Source organism: Mesoplodon bidens (assembly GCF_964165515.1).
Source record: "Mesoplodon bidens genome assembly, chromosome: 14".
In the NCBI taxonomy this organism is placed as follows: domain Eukaryota; kingdom Metazoa; phylum Chordata; class Mammalia; order Artiodactyla; family Ziphiidae; genus Mesoplodon; species Mesoplodon bidens.
In genome coordinates this window covers 54,908,620-54,928,282 of record NC_138170.1, presented here as the reverse complement: position 1 = coordinate 54,928,282, position 19,663 = coordinate 54,908,620, and the positions used below count along the sequence as shown (strand labels likewise).

The 19,663-nt window shown below is 45.1% G+C and overlaps 2 protein-coding genes across 6 annotated transcripts in view; one reads left to right on the top strand and one right to left on the bottom strand.

The window, feature by feature from the left end:
* EML4 (EMAP like 4) overlaps positions 1–3,936 on the top strand; it is a 96,053-nt gene extending 92,117 nt beyond the window's left edge. Inside the window, exons 23-24 of the mRNA XM_081254834.1 lie at positions 2,560–2,690; positions 3,372–3,936. Coding sequence (XP_081110960.1) covers positions 2,560–2,690; positions 3,372–3,845 — 605 coding nt within the window. The 3' untranslated portion in view covers positions 3,846–3,936. The remainder of the gene's footprint in view (positions 1–2,559; positions 2,691–3,371) is intronic.
* On the bottom strand, positions 179–19,273 carry LOC308628165 (uncharacterized protein). 5 transcript variants are annotated; one of them, XR_014017508.1, is made up of 5 exons: positions 19,039–19,273; positions 14,828–14,902; positions 6,771–9,340; positions 3,870–4,017; positions 1,077–1,394 (listed from the first exon to the last, which is right to left on the bottom strand). XR_014017508.1 is itself a non-coding variant. In XM_081254839.1 (5 exons), exons 1-3 carry the CDS (start codon positions 14,970–14,972, stop codon positions 7,509–7,511), a joined length of 351 nt encoding a protein of 116 aa, XP_081110965.1. In that variant the 5' UTR covers positions 14,973–15,725; the 3' UTR covers positions 1,077–1,394; positions 3,870–4,017; positions 6,771–7,508. The 5 variants fall into 5 exon arrangements, 2 of the variants coding, with proteins under 2 accessions (XP_081110965.1, XP_081110966.1); XM_081254839.1 differs by lacking the exon at positions 19,039–19,273 and having other exon boundaries at positions 6,771–7,580; positions 9,207–9,340; positions 14,828–15,725; XM_081254840.1 differs by lacking the exon at positions 19,039–19,273 and having other exon boundaries at positions 6,771–7,529; positions 9,207–9,340; positions 14,828–15,725.
* Between the last annotated feature and the right edge of the window lie 390 nt (positions 19,274–19,663).

Here is a 19,663-nt window from a genome sequence, read left to right as displayed (position 1 = left end):
TTTATTGGAGTATAATTGCTTTACAATCTTGTGTTAGTTTCTGCTGTATAACAAAGTTTGAATCTGCTATACTTATAGCTCCCTATCCCCTCCCTCTGGCGCCTCCCTCCCACCCTCCCTATCCCACCCCTCTAGGTGGTCACAAAGCACTGAGCTGATCTCCCTGTGCTATGCGGCTGCTTCCCACTAGCTATCTATTTTACATTTGGTAGTGTATATATGTCCATGCCACTCTCTCACTTCTGTTTCATAGATAAGTTCATTTGTGTCATATTTTAGATTCCACATATAAGTGATATCATATAGTATGTCTTTCTGACTCACTTCACTTAGTACTCTTTAGTGTTATCACTATTAATGCACAGTTCAGAGAAGCTGAATGTATTAGGATTGAACCAATATGAGGTTTATTCTCTGCAGAATTCAGCAGACTTTTGGTCCCCAATAAATATGAAAGACAATTAAAAAGGAAAGGCATTTACATAATAGTATAGATTGCCTTTCACAATTTTTTCCTGCAAGTGAAAATTGAAGCTTTCAAATTTGTTAAAGGCATTTTCAAAATAACAGCTTTATCGAGATACCATTCACATACCATATAATTCACCTATTTAAAGTGCACAGTTTGGTGGTTTTAGCATATTCATAGGATTGTGCACCCGTCATCACTATCTAATTTTAGACCATTTTCATTACCCCAAAAAGAAACTCTGCCCATTAGCAGTCACTCCCTCCCTTCCCCTTCCACAACCTCCCAGCAACCACTGATCTTCTTTCTTTTTCTAATGATTTGCATATTCAGGACAGTTCATATAAATGGAATCATGTACTATGTGATCCATCGAAACTGACTTCTTTCCTCTAGCACAAGTGTTCAAGGTTCATCATGTTGTAGCATGTGTCAGTACTTCATTTTATGGCTGAATAATATCCCTTTGTATGGCTATACCACATTCGGTTCATCATCAGTTGATGGACACTTAGGTTGTTTCCACTTTTTATTGTAAATAATGCTGCTATGAACAGTTTTCGTGTAGACATGTTTTCATTCTCTTCGGTTATACCTAGGAGTGGAATTGCAGGGTCAAATGGTAACTCTTGTGTTTAACCTTTTGAGGAACTGCCAGACTGTTTTCCTAAGTGGCTGCACCATTTACACTGCCACCAGCAGTGTACAAGGGTTCTGTTTCTCCACATCATTGTCAGCAGTTGTTATTCTTTTGCGTGTGGGTGTCCAATTATCCCAGTACCATTTATTGACATATAAAGGCATTTTTAGTAGACATTATTTAAAGATAAAATGTGGAGATCATTCCTAATCTCATGTTTTGGACATTTCTAGAAATCTGTCCTTCGACAGTTTTCTCAGTCTTTGCCAATCTGTAGGAGTCCTTCTGAGAAAGTTAGGATTAAAAAGAGATGTTATACTCAGTAATTAGAATATTGGATATGGATGTGGCACCAGTACCTAAAGCAATTCCCAAAATATTAGGTATTTTTCCTTTAACAGTGTATCTCTGCCTTCTGAAAAGTTGGACTCTCTCCTCCACTCTGATGGTAGATCTTAACATTTCTTTATGCTGTGTGCATTAGAAAAATAATCCATTATGGGTACTTGTTCTAAATACAACTGCTACTGAGATGAAGAAGCCTACCAGGCTTGGAAGAAATTAAAACAAAATAACCCTGACTAGTCCATAAACAAATTCATTATTCTGGGTGAAGCTGAAGCAGTGGCCAGTAGCTAGTAACTTACCTTGTTATTTTAGTGAAACAATATTTAATTTACTTATTAAGAGATGTCAGTCAAGAAGTGTTTCATCTTTATTGAATTTACCAAAAAAACACTGTTCTCTAGAGCAGTACTGAACCACAGGAGGCCAGCATCTCATCTGTTACATGTTGTGTATTTCTAGTCTAGTAGAGGGTTGTGCTGATCATGTTCAACATGATCACCAGTGCCGCATAATGTGACTCAGAATAATTAAATTTACTGTGTTGACCTTTGGACATAAGTGATCGTTTATGGAGATTTCTGTGGATAACATGATAGACTAGTGGATGGCCTATACATTTCCATTAAGAAAGAATCTCTATGAGGTTTTTTTTCAAGTGCCTGCCTGAAAGGGAGCGGAGTCCACTGTGAAGGGTTAGTGCTATGGCGTTGTTTCTGCACGTCACTACAGAAATAACTGAGAATTTCCCCTCCGACGGGAAACTTTAAACAGGAGGAGCTTATTGTCAAGGTGAGACAAGCTAAAACTAAAATTATTTATTAGCACCACCTGCTGGTTACTAGTGAGTATTTTTGAGTCTTAAAGTTTAAAGTCTTAAATGTTCCATCTTGAGGTTATTTCAGTTTATTATTAGATTTTGGATAAAATTTCATCATTTGAATGAAGTATTGAGCCACTAAGAAATCTTTAAGGGAAATTTAGCAGCTAAGAGTTTGAACACGGATGAAAATTAAGGTTCTAAAATAAACACACGTAGTATGGCAGTTGTATTTTTCAGGCTAATTTTTCTACACCCCCCCCCCCGCATGTTTCCATATCAAAGGTGTCTGGCCAGAAGGATCTGATGGGACAGATATCAATGCACTGGTGCGATCCCACAATAGAAAGGTGATAGCTGTTGCTGATGACTTTTGCAAGGTCCACCTGTTTCAGTATCCCTGCTCCAAAGCAAAGGTAAAACTTAATAAAAACTAGTGTTATAGGGCCTTTTGTTTGGGGATAATTTTTGTTTGGGGATATATTGTGTCAATGGTGGGAAAATATTCATAGGGTTACTAATTACTGTCTGTGATACTACAGTGCATGGGGGGAGGGAACAGGGCCAGCTGTAAGCATCCAAGCAGGCTGTGCTTGTCTTCTCCTTCCTCATTAAGGTAACGGAGAAGACAGAGAAGCCAGTTGATGATGTTTTATTCGTTTTTGTTTATTGTCCTTTTTTTTTTTTCATTTTGATACCTTGGTAGTTTTAAATTTCTTCTAAACATTAAAATATTTTATTTTTGGTACATGATCAACATTATGACTCCTAAATCGTCTATAATCTTTCCAACCTAGTAAATTCTCCCCTAGCCATCTCAGTAGAATAGTCACTAAACTCTAACAAGTATGCAGAAGAGACATCATTTTTTTTTTACAGTCTGAAAGTACAGCTGTCCAGTTACTTTGTTTCTCCCACATAAATAGGTATTAAAAGGAAATTACTGCTAGCTTTATTCCTCAGTCAATGACTTGCGGTTTTGATCTGAATTACCTGTTTCACAAATTGAATGACCTCCCTAGCCTGGTCACCTCCATTGCTGTTAGTAGGCATGTGAAGAATGAGTTTAATTTTCCTGTCTGATTTATTTCATGTAGGCTCCCAGTCACAAGTACAGTGCCCACAGCAGCCATGTCACCAATGTCAGTTTTACTCATAATGACAGTCACCTGATTTCAACTGGTGGAAAAGACATGAGCATCATTCAGTGGAAACTTGTGGAAAAGTTATCTTTGCCTCAAAATGAGGTTGTAGCGGATACTGCGCTCACCAAAGCCCCCATCTCTTCCATTGAAAGTGTCATGCAGTCTGATGCTCCCACACCACCTCCTTCCCAGCCCTTAAATGAGACAGCTGAAGAAGAAAGCAGGATAAGCAGTTCTCCCACACTTCTGGAGAACAGCCTGGAACAGACTGTGGGGCCCAGCGAAGACCACAGTGAGGAGCAGAGTGAGGGGGGCAGCGAAGACCTCGGTGAGCCTGTTTACGAAGAGCCAGCCCACGAGATGAGTGATGAGCAGAGCGAAGGCGCTCTTCCCGGGGACCAGCAAGACCCTTCACCCCTGTCCTAACACCAGGACTTGCGCGTGACTCACTTTTTTCCTCCAACTGCATGATGTGGTCTTGTGATAAAGTTCAGATAACAGGCCAGGAAGTGATGGAGAATCACTATTGATGGAGATTTTGGTTTCCACGTAATCTGTTTTCAATAGTCTTATCTTCCGTCTCTTAAATGCAGTCGACCTAAAGGTTCCGTTTGATGTGTGTTGAAAATTAACCAAATTTAATAGTAGGAAAAGACTGAAACATTAATTGTGTCTCAGAAATTACTGTGTACGTGAGTGGTATGATGTTAATACTGGAAACAAAAACAGCGGTTGTATAGATTTTAAATAAACCCCTCATTATCTGAGCAGGTTTTCTTCAGGAACAACCAGAGGCATCACAAACACTGTTACTCATCTGCTGGCTCAGACTGTGCTACTTTTTTTTTTTCCTGATGCTGAAAATCAGAAAAACAAAACAAAAACCAAAAAAACCTTCTCTTACTGAGATTCCCTCCCACCCCAAATGTCTAGTGGAAATTTTTTAGTTAAGGAAGACTTCATTAGTGCCATGAGCAGTGATGTTGCCTTCTTAAATAATAACACCCTTTTCTTACGTAGCCGGCAGACGTCCAGATGTGCTTGTTAGTCTACTATGTAGGTGCTGCCTTTTCTAAGTCAAGAGTGAGGAACAGTCCTTTAATTTCCTGTGTGCAAATCTATTTTATCTTAGAACTAAGAAAGCAGTGGTTTGTTAAAGAGCTTTTAATGTATATTAAACCATTGATACTCCGAAATAATGGATTCCTCCAAGGATTCCTTTACTGGCCTAAACATTTTCAAATGTTTGGCATTCAAGTGAATGAACAGAAGAAACCACACGCCTATAAAATTAAACTTGGCCAATCTTAGCTTAGCCTTCATCATAGTTTGCTCCTTCAATAACAGAAATATTAATAAAGTTTAAATGATTGAATTGGTGCTTGAAATTCACTGGTTTAGGTGTAATTTTTATACAGATTATTGAGGGATAAAATACTCAACAAATTGCAAATTCTTTTTTATATAAGTGTGAATAATAGTCACAGGCATTTTTTATAAATTGCATACTTAACAGACCTGCTATACGCAGTGATTTTTCTCTGGTGGAGTTGCTTTAAGCCTTGCAATTCTGATGTGGCTATCCTCTGCTGTTTGGGGGCAGTGCATGTGTTATTATGCATTGGATAGTTGTTTTTTTAAGTTTTGTCAGATGATTATGTTTTTCTTAAGTATGTATTTCCTATTTTCAAAATAATTACTGACAAATATGCATTTCCTATATATTTGTTTATACTTTGATTATAAAAAAGGACTGTTTTATTTTTTAACTTGCAATGTTTTGATACCTTTTTTTTTTTTTTTTGGTTAGATCATGTTTAGAAACTTTGGATGAGTTCAAAAGTCTTAAGTATGCAAGTGTTTACGTGACTGTGCCATTCCAAAGTGCGTCAGAACTGTCATTCCCTTCTACTGTCTTCTCAGGAGTAATACAAATCAGGTATTTCATCATCATTTGGTAATACACAAACTTCAGTGAACTCCCAAGGACACTCACAACATTTGTATTCACATGCTGTATGTAAGGGTGTGGGTATGTGTGACGGGGTGAGTGTAGACACTCACTCTGTGTATCTCTATATAAGAAGATATGCGCCACATTGAAAATAGTGTGTTATCTCTGTGTATAGATATATGTCCATGTATTTCTCTTTCCTTTTGTTTACAACTGTTCAAAAAAAAAAAAAAAACCTCAAAGTAGTTCTCTTCAGAAGAAGGGAGGTAGACTCCAAGCGACACATCATTTTTCAGTATGTTTGTATATAATTATCAGAGGGCAGCAGCAGTATCAGGCATATATATTTGCCTATTAGCTGTGGTGACTGAATCATCAGGTCAGCATGTGCTATATACCCTGCAAGAAAAATACTACGAGATGAACAAGTAATTCTAGGAGAAGAAAAAGCATTTCGTTAAGTACCTGGGGGATACCACTCTCCATGATAAGCAGGGAGTTTATTTGGGGACATCAGTCACCTTTGGGGTTGCTGTGTACCATGAAATTTATATTCGTGATATCTTGGGTGGTAGTTTCAAAAGACACTACTAATACGCAGAAAGCGTTCCAGCTCTCTATTGCTGGCAACTACTGTTTAACAGTCAATTAAATCTGTGATAATGGTTGGAAGTGGGTGGGATTATGAAATTGTAGATGTTTTTAGGAAAACTTGTGAATGAAAATGAATCCAAGTGTTTCATGTGAAGATGTTGAGCCATTTCTATCATGCATTCCTGTCTTACGGCAGAAAATTCTGAAGATTAAAAAATAAAATAAGATGTTTCATTTGTCTCTCTAACTGTGTCTTGAGTCTTTTTTCGTTTACGCTGCTAGTTTCCGTGGCTGTCCCGTCATCAGAAGACATGACAGTTCAGAAGGACACATTTGTCAGTTGACCACTGCCACCGCTACGGATACGGCTGTTCTGGAGTGACAGACTCCACCTCATAATGTTAGAGGAAATTACTTCTGATGTATGCTTCCATTTAGTAGGGAATAGCTTTGTTTTAATTTATCTCATGTCTACACTCTCTCCAGTGTTTAACATCAGGTAATCCTGGTGATCCTGGTTACCTGCCCGACCCGCCTCCACTGCCTGCCTCCCCGGTGTAGACTGCCAGAAGCCCTTGAACTCAGCGTCCCGCTTTCGCCGTCTCTCCCATGTTGCTTAGTGATACATCCTCTGTACACTGCAACCATAAATTAGCTGCTACAAATGTTTCTTTATGAAGCATTGGACTAAGAGTATTCCATACGTTCCCAGTTTTACAGTCATGGAAATGATGGGGTTTTCATCATCTTATTCATCCTTGTTGACTATGAAAATATGTTCACAGCCACTAGCATATACTAACCTGTGAGAGACTGTCTTGGGGCAGGAATTCCTCTTTCAAGAATTCAGAGACGAGGGCTTCCCTGGTGGCGCAGTGGTTGAGAGTCCGCCTGCCGATGCAGGGAATGCAGGTTCGTGCCCCGGTCCGGGAAGATCCCACATGCCGCAGAGCGGCTGGGCCCGTGAGCCATGGCCGCTGAGCCTGCGCGTCCGGAGCCTGTGCTCCACAACGGGAGAGGCCACAACAGTGAGAGGCCCGCATACCGCAAAAAGAAAAAAAAAAAAAAATTCAGAGATGAAACGGCTGACAGACTCCAGAACTAACCCACTAAATAATGTGATTTTTCTTCTTAATAAAAAAGGAGATCCAAAAAAGGAAACTCTATGGGGAAATAATGATGAATTAGATCTTGGATATATTGAGGTGTTTGTTAGTGTAACCTAGAAGGAACTAGGTTTCTAGCTTAAAGGTGGAACTACAATGAGAGTTTAGGACAAGGACATGTTTTTAGGACAAAGGAGACGGGGCTGAAGAGCAGGTGTGCAGGACTTGGGTGGAGCGGAGCTGCCGCTGGAGGAGTCCCCGCGTGGCCAGTGCACCCCCAGACACCCCAGCTCGCAGTGATAAGGGCCGTGCTGCCCTGTGGGCAAGGGGTGGGCTGGGGAGGTTCAGGAACAGGCCTGCGTTCTTATCTTACCCAGATAACTGCCACGCCAGGACTTCGTGTGTTATAACTTGGAAAGCTGGAGCCTCTTCCACTTACACGAGGAGAAAGACATTCTTTATAAATGGAGGAAGAAGGAAAAGATGTGGGTGAAGATTCAGAGATTTCTGGAAAGGAGACGGGGAAACAGCAGAGGACCTATGTCATCTCAGTCCTCCGTTCAGGAGAAGGTGAGGGCACTGCCCACAGCAACACTGCACGTCTGTCACCATCACAGAAACGGGCCCTGCTGAAGAGCCGCCTTTGTCCAGGATGCCCAGGACTGGGATCTTCAAGGACCATGGTAAAAGTCTCCTGGCACTTTTCCCAAAAAGTAGATGCATCCCTTTGTAAAGGGGCAACTCCTGCTCTCCTCAGGGACTCTAATAATATTACACCTTTTGTGCTAATCAGTTCATCTTTTCCAAAGGAAACCTGAATTTCGACTCCACCCTCATTAATAGACCCTTACAGTAACCTCTGATACAAAGTAGACAAAGGAACTAAAAGAGAAAGAATCCCAAATGGAGGGAAAAAAAGATTCATTGTCTCTAGAAATGTCAGTGTGTTTCATTTCTATATCCATGGGTGACATCCTCAGGAGACCATAGCTTACGGAACTGAACACGTCTGTGTTTTTTGTTTTAATTTTACCAATCCAGAAGTCTAGCAGAAAAACTTAAGGGTGCCACTTCTGTATCTCAAAGGACAAAAACATCAAGAAATGTGGAAAATAAGAAAGTGAGTGCTCAATGGTTATAATATGGCACACGTCCACAGAACGAAATGCTACTCAGCCATAACAGCTAACACGTCATGTAACACTTAAGTGCTTTCCATGTACTAACTCGTTCAATTCTTCCAACAATCCTGAATTCGATTATCTCCATTTTACAGATGAGTAAACTTACAGGTGAGAAGCCAGGTTACCCTAGTAGCAAGTGGCTGAGCCAAGATTTGAAGGCAGGTCCTCCTGCCCCCAGAGTTCCTGGGGCCAGCCCCATGCTCTGCTGTGCAGCACTGCAGGAGATGCTCACTGCAGAACAGTAATTTAGTGATTATTAGTAACAAAAAGAGAATGAAATGGGTTGAGCTTCTGGTAGGAAGGATTTGAGACCAGTATATGGAAAAACCACAGAAAGTGATTAGGCTTTGGAAAAGGCGTCTTTGGGCTCTGAACAGTGTCACAAAGTTGGAGGGACCCTTCCCTTGCACGAGTCCCCTCCTGTCATCCCTACAGCTGGAGTGCGGGGCAGAGCTTCCAGGCGTGCTGTGGCACCTGCTGCCAGTGACTCCCTGCCCTTCCTGCCTTTCCTGGCTCCTGTGTCCTCAGTCCCTGAGGTTCAATTTAAACCTATTTGTGTGGAGAAGCTGCTCCCTTATCTTCCAACCTTTGAGCAATTTCCATTTCACCGAGAAAGCAGCACAGTAGCTTCTTCCTTCACCAGTCAAGTGCTTCTTCCCCTTAATCCTCCAGCCCAGGCTCAGCCAGAGGGCTTTGATCCTGCCTCTCCTCTCCCTCAGCAATGTAAACACGCAGTCCTGAAAATAGATTTTCCTAGGGAGCCACCCAGGGACAGGCATGAATATGCATAATTGCTAGTGTTGACTCAGTATCTCTGTGGGATTACGCAGATTTCAACCCCTGGTGGAGTTCATTTTTGCCGGATCTCACTAAAGGAGCTGCAGACAAAGTGCTAAAAGGGCCTCAGGGAAGAAAAATACCTTTTTAATAAAAAGCAAAGCCCTCATACCTGGTCATCCCGTTTCATTCCTGATGTTCCACCAAGCCAGAGTGCATCCTGGGAAGGGTCAAAGTGTACTCTGGAGCCCATCTCAGCACAGCGATGCTCATTCAGCCAACACTGGGTCGGGCTGACTTGGAGACCTGGTTGGAAGCAGGGAAACCAGAAGCTGGCGTTCTCTTACCGTGTCAGCCGCAGAACTCTCTCGGTTAACGCAACTGTGTAAGTCGGATGACCAGGAAGGGCAGGGCCTCTTCCTTCTACAGACCTCACTCTCTCTACAGTAAAAACGTATTGTGCTGCCGACACCTCCAAAGTGGTAGCCAGTCTGAACCCGGCGAGTTTGTATGAGACTAGGATCCACAGGAGTCACTGTTTCATCAGGTACATGTGCAAACTGTACTGGGCTCGGCGTGGAATCCAGAGATGAGAAGATGCAGGCCCTACCCTCACGGAGCATGGATCCTGGAAAGCCAATCTGGAAAGTTTACCAACTGTACATTTCCATTTATAACATTCTTGAAACAGCAACACTACAGAGAACAGACTAGTGGTTGCCAGGGGACAGAGACGGAGGGGAGGTGATGTCACTACAGAGGGGCAGCACGGGCGTTCCGTTGTGATGATGAACAGGCTGCATCTTGGTTGTGGTGGTGATTACACGAATCTATAAGCGGGACTAAATCGCACAGAACTGCACACGCGCACACAGGAATGCAGGCAGAACTGGTGGATACTGATTAAGGTCTGTGGTCTGCATGGCTCTGTTGTACCAATGAACATTTCCTGGACATAAAACTACACATTATATAAGATGTCACCACTGAGGGAAGCTGAGGGAAGGGTTCACCAGTCTCTCTTTTTTTAAACTTCCTCTAAGTCTATAATTATTTCAAAATGTTTTTTTAAATAATGATATACAAACTCCCTTTATGCTTTTGAAAGGAATATGGAAACAAAAATGGGCCTTAATACAACAAAAATTTTTAAATAAAATTTGTCCTCGTGCACTTGAGGTACTCCATCTACGATCAAATAAAACACTGCTGATGTGAAACGGCGCTCCCTGCAGCTTTCCCTGCCACTTCTCTGCCCCCACAGGGTCTGTGCGAGACTTCCTAGCTGAGTGTGGGCCTGGAGGAGCCCCAGGCAAGGGAGGGGCGCTGGTCAGAGGTGTGTCTGGGAACACAGAGGCTTTACCTGCTTGCTCCCCCCAGAAGCAGCCAGTGCATTACCCCTGCAGCCAGAGGAGTCCTCCCCTTCGCTGGGCATTCTGCACCCCTTCTCCCTCCTCCTGGGTCCTCACTGCCTTCCCCTTCTGACTGCTTTGAGTGTCACTGATGCTCACTCCGCTTTCTTGGAAATGCTCTCCTGAAGCCGCCCCACGGCTGCCTTCCCTCAGGTGCTTGGGCTGAATCACCTTCCCTTACTCAGAAGTAATAAAATGACAAGAAAAAGATTAATTCCACTACATAGCAGGCCCTGGTGAAACTGCGGCAGAATTGAGATTAGGTGATCAGGCTTTCTCCTTTGAGAGCGATAGCCCCCTCTGGTTTCACTGGCAAAATCCATTTTCATGTGGCCTACTGTTTGCTGCCCATGAATATCTCAGCACCAGAATCGTGAGCAGGAGTGCTTGCCAGGCTTTGACATTTCCACTTAGAAGATGAATTAATTCTGAGCTGAACCAAGAGTCCCTTTTCTATCGAAAGAATGTGTTAGCTTCAAGCCCTCAGGCCCCTGGAGCATCGGTGAGGTCTCTCTCATACCAGTCCCACTTGAAGGTGTCAGCCCTTCCGTGGGGGCAAGTGAGGGATCTGACATAAAAAACCTAAGGCTGCAATGAAAAGGGCATGTTTCACTGTGGGTTTAGGTTAAGTTTAGGCCCCGTCTCCCTGGTCTCCGTCTGAAAGAGAGTAAGGGTTTGCCCACCGGGAGCATCTGATTCTCAGGGGAGAGACCTCCTGGCGAGCTCGAGGGCTCTGCCCCCACCTGCTCCGCGAGGGCCCCGCGTCCAAGGGGCTGGAGGGAAGCAGATGAGCTGTTCTCGCCTCGGGGCGCAGGGAAGGCTGTCCCCTCCGGTGACGGGGACGGGTGACAGGCTGAGGCCCCCATCACAATAAACAATGTTTGCACTGGAAGCCATGAGCAGGGTGACAGATTGTTAGGAAAGCCTGCAGATGGCTCTGTTAATAAAGCCGCCATTCACAGCCGCCCAGGCTGAAGTGGTTTCTACGGGAAACCCTCACATTGAAACAGAAGGAAGTTCTTTTAAATTATAGTAGATGATAACATTTTTTATTAAACGTTATCAAATTTCAACGCCGGGATTGGCCTGGGAGGACACTCAGGAAACCACAGAGTGGCCATCTGCACTGCTGGGAACTATGACCCAAGCACGGGAGATTTCTCAGGTATGCCCGTGACCTGAGGATCTTCGCACCTCCCTGTTTTGATTCAATGTTAGGGTCTGTTCTATGCCACTCATTCAGCAGCGCTGGGGACACACTCTAGTGACCATGGGAGGACTGGGAGGGCAGCCTCCAGGTCACTCTACGGAGCTGGCCCAGGGCTTGATCTCTGGGCGTGTGAGCGACACTGGTCACATCCTCTTTCCTGAAAACCCTACCCTCTCCTGCCAGGCGCCACCGGCTCCAGGTTTCTTTCTTTCTTCCCTCCATCCACCCTTCCTCCTTCCTTATTTCCCCTTCTTCCTTCCTTCCATCTTCCTTCTAAAGGGCAGCAGAATATGCCAGCCCCAAATATGCCACTTGGGTGTGTTGATTATTTTGAGCTGTAGGCACCTGAAAAACAGCCAATCCAATGAGAGGCTTTCTCTGAACTCCCCATCTGCCTAAAGACAGATGCTCCAAAAGAACTCAGTTGTCAAAGATCCCCTCCCAGGAGCTTCATCAACCAAGGGAGACTGACTCTCATCCCAGGAGAGGAGACTGGAGTCCACACCACATCCAGACACACTTGTCACAAACCATCACATCTCCCATCCACCATTCTAAGGGTCCTTCATCTTCCCTAAAAATCATGCACTCTCCCCTAGGAGGGCTCCCTCCCTCCCTTTTCCCTACTAAGATGGTATTTAAGCCTGAATTTTAAGCCCGCTTGGGGAGTTGCTCATTTTTCCCTGAGTACCTCCCATGAGGTATATGTGTTCGTAAACTTCCGTTTTTCTCTTGTTTATCTGTCTTTTACTACAGGGGTCTCAGCCAAGAACTCAGAGGGTGGAAGGCAAATTATTTTTCCTCCCCTACACTTCCATCTTCCTTCCCTTCTTTCTTAAGTTTTTAAAGATTTTTTTTTTTAGGTATAACTTAAAGTGCAGACATCTCAGGGTATCTGCCTACACGTGTACACACCCACCCAGATGAAGAGCTGGCACGTTCCCGGCACAGCAGCCTGCCCTGTGATGCCCTCCCGTCAGTACTCCCTCTCTGTTCTGACCTCTATCGCCATAGACTGGTTCTGCCCGGCTTTGACTTCTATCTAAATGCAGTCACAGGGTATGCTCTCTTTTGTGTCCGGCTTCTTTCACTCAACATGATGTCTGTGTTCCTTATGTTCTTAGACCCTAGGAGCCATCGCAAGCTCCTGTCCTCTCCACCTGCTCCTGAAACACTGGTATTTCCCCCATTCTACTTCCTCACCTTCATCCACTTCCTAACAGTGTAGCAGACCCCAGGCTTCCACTGCCCCTGCGTCCTGCCACCTCTCAAGTCCCTACCTCCAGTCCAGACCCCTGGGCTTATCTCCAGACACAAGTGCTGACTGGAATTCCTTGCCTAGAGGGCTCACAGGCAATCCACTGTTTCCCACACGTGCTCTGCCCTGTTGACTCCCCAGTCCTGCACCTCCACTCACCCAGGAGCCAGGCTGAGTCATCCCGGGAGCACCCAGAAGCCTGCCTCACCCTGACCTCCGATGTCCAACTGAAGCGTCAGGCTGCGTTCACTCTGCCTTCTTAACATCCCTGGGCTTCACGCCTCTCTCTCCATGCCCACTGCCACTGGTCCCCAAGCTCTCATCACCTCTCAAATGAACTGTTATAATAACTCTTAACTAGTCCAATGCTGCGAGTCTTTTCCCCCTCCAATCTGTCCTCCATATTGGCACCATGGATTCAAAAGAACCAAAAGAACACTGGATTCTGTGGCCATCCCAACACACACCCTTTTTGCCTGTCGACTAGAGTCCAAGCCCTAGAGTCCAAGCCCGCTCCGGCGCCCGGCCCCTGGCCTGAGCCTGCCTCTCCCCCACCTCCTCTCACACATCAGCAAGTACCCTTCCCTCAGGCCAAATGCCCTTCCCCACTGTATTTAGCAGGAACTCCTGACGCATCACTATGCAATTTCCACAGTGTCTCCTCTGAGGGTGGTCCCTGCCACTCCTTGGCCTTCCTGGACCCTGGCCCTGCCTCTGGACAGTTCTGTTGCAGTTTGGTTGTGCCCATCAGTCTCTGACCTCGGGGACCAGGGACGGCATCACCTCTCTCTGGTCTCTACTGCCCAACACAGAATCTGGCACGCAGCAATTACGGAATGAATGATACGTGCTGTTAAGGCTTCCTGACGGTGAAGATGGGGCAAGTCCCCAGTCTGCTAGGGAGATGGGGTGCCAATCCTCAGGTAACCCCAGATCTGCTCACGGAAAAGCCCTGTGGGAAAAGACAACAGGGCACCTGATGGCCCGTAAGGGAAGGCCAGAAAACTCGTCAGGAGTCAGAGACAGCCCAGGGAGCTGGGGCACCAGGAAAGAGAAGAGCCAACTTGACTTCAAGCCACAGCTCAGAAGTGGCCAGGTCGCCTGGCACCACTAGGAAACCGCAGACCCGAGCCGCTCCTGGGTCTGAAGCCTGAGGCATGACCATCTTCCCAAGTGGAGTCAGGCTGCCTCTTCTGTTTTTAACAGCATCTGGTCCAGATCCCAGACCACTATGAGCTTCTTCTAGGCCCAGAGCACAGCACAAGCTCAGCAAAGACCAGCAAGCAACCCTCGCACATTCCCATTCCCAAGATACACAAAGAAGGGTACAGTCAGCACCTCTGACCTCTGTCCAGACCTGAAGCTGAAGAAAGCAGATCTCCCCTCCCTGCCTCCTGAGTTCTGGGGGCCTGGAGTAAGTAAGTGATCCACATTGAGAAATCCTGGGTTGGCTTAGAGACTCTTGGTCATAACACCTCACATCCACAATCATGCAGGAAAATATGCTGCATGACAAGGTATAGTTAAGTCCTGGAGCAGAGACACAGACCTTTTATCTCACCGCCCCCCTCCCCGCTGCTGCAGTCACGAGCCCGGAGCTGAGTGTGCTGACCCCTTCAGGACACTGAGGTTGCAGACAGGCCTGGATGGACTGACCCATCACTCAGCAGGAACGAAGCCACCCACACCCAAAGCACAGAGGCCCAGGGAGAGTTAGGTCACAGTATGGCAGGACACCCTCTCCCAACCCACAAGGCCCTCCTGGGAAGACATTCCCCGGGGCCTGCCCCTGCCCAAGTTGGCCTGAGCTGGGCAGGCGACCTTAACTAGTCATTCATTTTACCTCTCGTGGCCGCAGGACATGTTTTTTCAAATTACAGACCTCAGCCCAAGCACCGGCAGTGATTACTTACCCCAGCCCTCCTCTGCAGCTGTGGCCTGCTTCCCCTGGTGCAATTCCTTCTGGTGCTCAGTGAACAGGACCCCGACTAAGGGAGGGATGGGCAGACACATAAAGTTATGAACCGATTTTCCAAATGACTGTTTCTTCAAGGACATAATTCCAGAGAAGAAAAGGGAACAGACTCCAAGTATAAACAAAGGCTCTTCTGTGTGACTCTACTTTAGTTAGAATGACAACTAACTGAAAGCAATTTAATGCTGGCTCACGAAAGGTTAATGGAATTCATGTTTTGTAGATGCCGAATGCAACAGAGACTTAGCCAGAAACACAAATCTAACCTTTATTCTCTTTAATTATTCGGTCAGAATAATTTCCTGGGAGCAGGTTTAGTCTCTGGATGGCTTTAATTAAACACAAGTGAACTCTGAAGTTGACATCAACTCATCCAGCCGCAGCTCAATTTTCAAATTAATCTGCTATCTCACAAGGTTTTGTGGCCTAAGCAGGGGAGGTGTCCGGGAGTGGAAGATGGGCTTGGAGCCTGACAGCTATTAACCAATTCGAGAGCATCTTACATCCTTCCCCCACCCTCTCCAGTGGCAAGGCACTTCTGTAACTCCTGCCAGGACTTCCCTGAGGGGAGGGGCCCAGGCTGAGCTGAGCAACCAGGCTGCCTCCTTCCTTGGCGTCTCCCACAGTCCTGGGCTCAGGCTCTATTCTCTCAACACCTTCAGCATAAGCCCGGTACAGCCACAGCCTGAAGCGGACCCTGGGGCTAGCAGGCCCCGCGCAGGCACCTCCTCTCTACCCTTGCCTACCTGCCCCCCACCGCCTGTCTCTCCCTCTGGCTCAGAGTGCGCAAACATGTGAAAAGCCGGGGCGTGGCCTTCCTGCCTGGCGAGGTGCCCTCAGGAAACACCCTTATTTCGAGACTTCCCTTACAGCACTCCTCCCCGCCCCCACCCCCGCCCGGCCCCAGTACCAGCCTCTCCTTTTCTGCCTTTGAAAACCCACGTCCCTAATTTTGTCAGTTACAGTTTATAGCCATATCAAGGCCCTTTCACAGTGAGCTTGTGCTTCTTTCTAAAACTTTCCCTGATGACTGGGAGGCAACGCCACCACTTCTTACAGCCTAGGGCACTTCAGCCGACTTCCATCGCAATGCTATGTGGAGTAGGTTCCAGTCTGGCTAGTACATGCTGGACAGTCTGAAAGACCTGTGCTTGGGCCCTGAGGTACAACCATGTGGCTACGACAAAGCTCAGTGTCATGGACAAGGTCAGGGCATGATGTCCTAGGAGGGCTGTGACAGAACTCAAGAAGAATAAAAAGTGTCTAAAGAATGCTATTCCAGCCACCCCGCTTGCCCCGTTTCCATTAGGATTTTGCAGCAGCTTCCTTAGAAAAGAGCTCTAACAGACTCTGGACCCTGAGCAAACAGCATCTCATCTCAATGTGGCCATCCCAACCCATCCTGCAGCAGCACGGCACACCCGCGCCACACAAAGGTCAGGATTCTTGATTCGAGCTTACGCAAGTGCAAATGACCCATCCCCTCTAACCTTCCGCCATGAGGTGGCTGGGCCACCCCAGGCGCTCTGTTCATGTAATGAGCCAGGGTCAGCTGACGCTCCCCTCGTAACTATGCGGCCGACCCACTAAGCCAAGGTGCAGCATGGGTCCCGGAACAGAAGCCACAGCCAGGCTTCCTCTACCTGCACCCAGCCAGGGGGCAACCTGTCCTCAAGCACCCAAACCCCACCAGTCTTATGGAGCTCCCAAATCAGGACAGGTGAAGGATAACAGCAGAATTCCTTCATTACAGAGTTTCTTGACCATATGGTTTACCAACCCTAAGCGATGGAGAGACAACCTGAAAAGGACCTAAAAATAATTCTTATAACAGTTTCCTTAAATATGATCACAGTGTTTGCTTACAAAGGCAAAGTATCTGATTCATCTTGGGGTCCCAGGCTTTTGCACACTAATTAAATATCTGGAAGAAGCAGATTAGTGGAACTCCTTAATGACTGACTGTGGGTCAGAGGCAGCCCTGGATGACCAAGGTTGACAGCCACTGAATCTGACAAGAGGAGCACTAAGGACAGGGTCCCACTTCTCAACCCCGACACGGGCAGTCTTTGGTGCTAGATTAAAGAGTGCTCCAATCCAGGGTATGTGCAGTCAAAATGTCAAATAAATGTATTCAATCACTGGAACCAGACAGTATCAGAATTTCTAAGCAGTCAATCATTACTGTCCCTGGTATAACCTCTAGCTACTGAATACCAACAGGCCATAAAGTGAAAGGTTTGCACAGCTTCCAGCCATAAGAAAAGTCTGAAAGTAGACTTGGACATTAGGAACCTCAACATCAGACAAGCCTGAGAAGCCAGCCCAGGGCCACACACATAACGGAGAGGAAAAGTATATAAACCAAAGAAAGCCAGCCAGTGCTGTAACAGCCAATCCCACCCTCACCAGGCCACTGAGAGCTTCACACTGGAGTCACAGGATATGAGAGGCCAGGGAGGAGAGGGAAAGCTAGTTGGACCCAGAAAGGAACTCTGGCTGAGAGAGAAAACAGAGAAGGGGTAAACGGACACTTCTTTGAAAGGAAAAGTATAAAGCTGCCATTTCAACCTTTCTTGCTCTTGTTTACCCTAAAAGGATTTTGAAAATCTATGTATTCCCCTTCGTATTATGTAAGCTTAACATCTAAAGTTTTTCATTATAATTTTAAATAGTTGCAAAGACAGTTTCTGGTGTATTGTAAATAACGGCGTAAACTATTAAGTCACTCTTATAAATGTATCCAGTGGACTGTAAATACAATTAGACACCTACCTTCATCTAGTTAAAAATACAAATGTCTATTTAAGTCAGAAATTTCTTCTTGAATTGGTAGCTCCATTACTCTCCTCCATCTAGAATTTTACCACCCACATTTCACCCTAATTTAACACATTTTTAGGCTTGAAAGTCTCTTATTGACCATACTTATAATTCCCTGTAACATATCAAATTTCCTGTGACCTCATAAGCTCTAAGTGTTCAAAAATATTTTATTCTGGATTGCATGATTATGATTGCTATTAGCACATATTTCAAAACAAAAGAATCTAAAAACTGATCATTATTAAATATGAGCAAAATTTCACTAGAAATGCAACCTGATAGAGTAAGAAGGTTCATGTTTCCAGGGATGAATCTTGCTTACTGTTAAGACAGTTTCAGCACCAATTCCATTCCTGTTTTTCATTTTTATAGATATTAAGCCCTGAGACACCTTGCTCTCATAAACAGATGGCAATGGAAGTTCTATAATAGCAACATCTCTGAATTCTTTGAACTCCCGGTTATACACCAAAGTCATGCAGTGATCTGTTATCAAAATTATTTTTAATGATCCAGTGACAACTCAACTGGTTCCTCCAATTTTGTTAAAAGTAGACTCAGAAGACTTGTAACTTGTAAAAGGATTGTTCCCTAGTCTTTAGACTCATATTCTCAACATTTATATTTAGAATTATCCCCATGGCACCCCAGAGAGCAGGGTAACACACCATGGTCCTGACTAGAATGGGTGAGGGTTTGCTTTCCTTTTGCAGAATGGAAAAGGTGATAAGAGACCCCTTATGCTAGGCGTGTTCTCAGACGGCTCAACTTTAGAAATATAACAGAAGTTGAGGACCTAAAAATTGATTCCCTTAAAATTATCCTTGCCTGGGTACTCCATGGAGTCTTCCTACCCCCAGAGCTACATGAGTTCAGACCACTGTTGTGAAGACTAACCACATGGCCTGGAAGAGGTGAAGAGAGTAACTGTCCCTCTGTTGACAGCATCTCATCGAGACAGCACTGACAAGGAGGATGGCCCCCCTCTAAGTAAACAAACCAACCTGGCAAGGGTTCAAAGTACCATGCGTAGAAGGAATAATCCTGAGAACATGGTAAAAGGCTTGGAGCCTTCAGTTAAGACCCAAGAAAAGGACACCCTGAGCTCCTTCACTGCATCTCCCCATAGGCTGGCACCAAACAGTTGACTGGCCCAGTGGGAGACACCAGACCCACAAGGGGCCAATGATATTCTCTCTCCTGGAATTTGGAGCTAGACAACCATTTCCTACCATGTGCAAGGAGAAACAGAGATAAAGCTGGTCCACAGAAACAGAGTTAAAACAGCTGCACAGCCAAGAGAATAACAGAAAGGACAACCACCTTGGTCCCAAAGGTAGGCCTTGTGGCCCAGCTCCACTCAGGTTCTAGAAAATCCCCCTTTCTGCTTTGGCTGGTTTTAATGAATTTCTGAGACTTGCAATCACAAGACGTTTGGCTCAGACGAGTCAGTAGAGTGCTTCTGAGGAATTCGGCCTGATGGACCAATAACATTTACAGCATTATCAAAAAGTACCTGGAAACAAGGAAGCCAAGTACATGATTAGATAGTTCACAAAAAAGGAAATATATTTTACCTTTAAAAATAAAAAGATTTTTAAAATTTTAAATATAAATTTTAAATTAAAGAACGATATTCAACATCACTAATTACAATGGAAAGACAATTTAAACCAAAGACATTTTATCATTACCAGATTGGCAAAGATGAAAAAGTGTGACAATGCATTTGGCTGACAAAGGTGAGGAGGAATAGGCACCCTCATCATGGCTAAATAGGATTGTACATCCACACCATCTCTCACAGTGAGGAATAGCTATCAAAGTTGGAGATACACATTCTCTCTGCCTTAAAAGTCTCACTTCTAGAAATTATTCTACAAATACATTCAGCAATATGTAAAATGACATGTAAAGAAGATATGTTTAAGGCAGTGTTTGTAAAAGC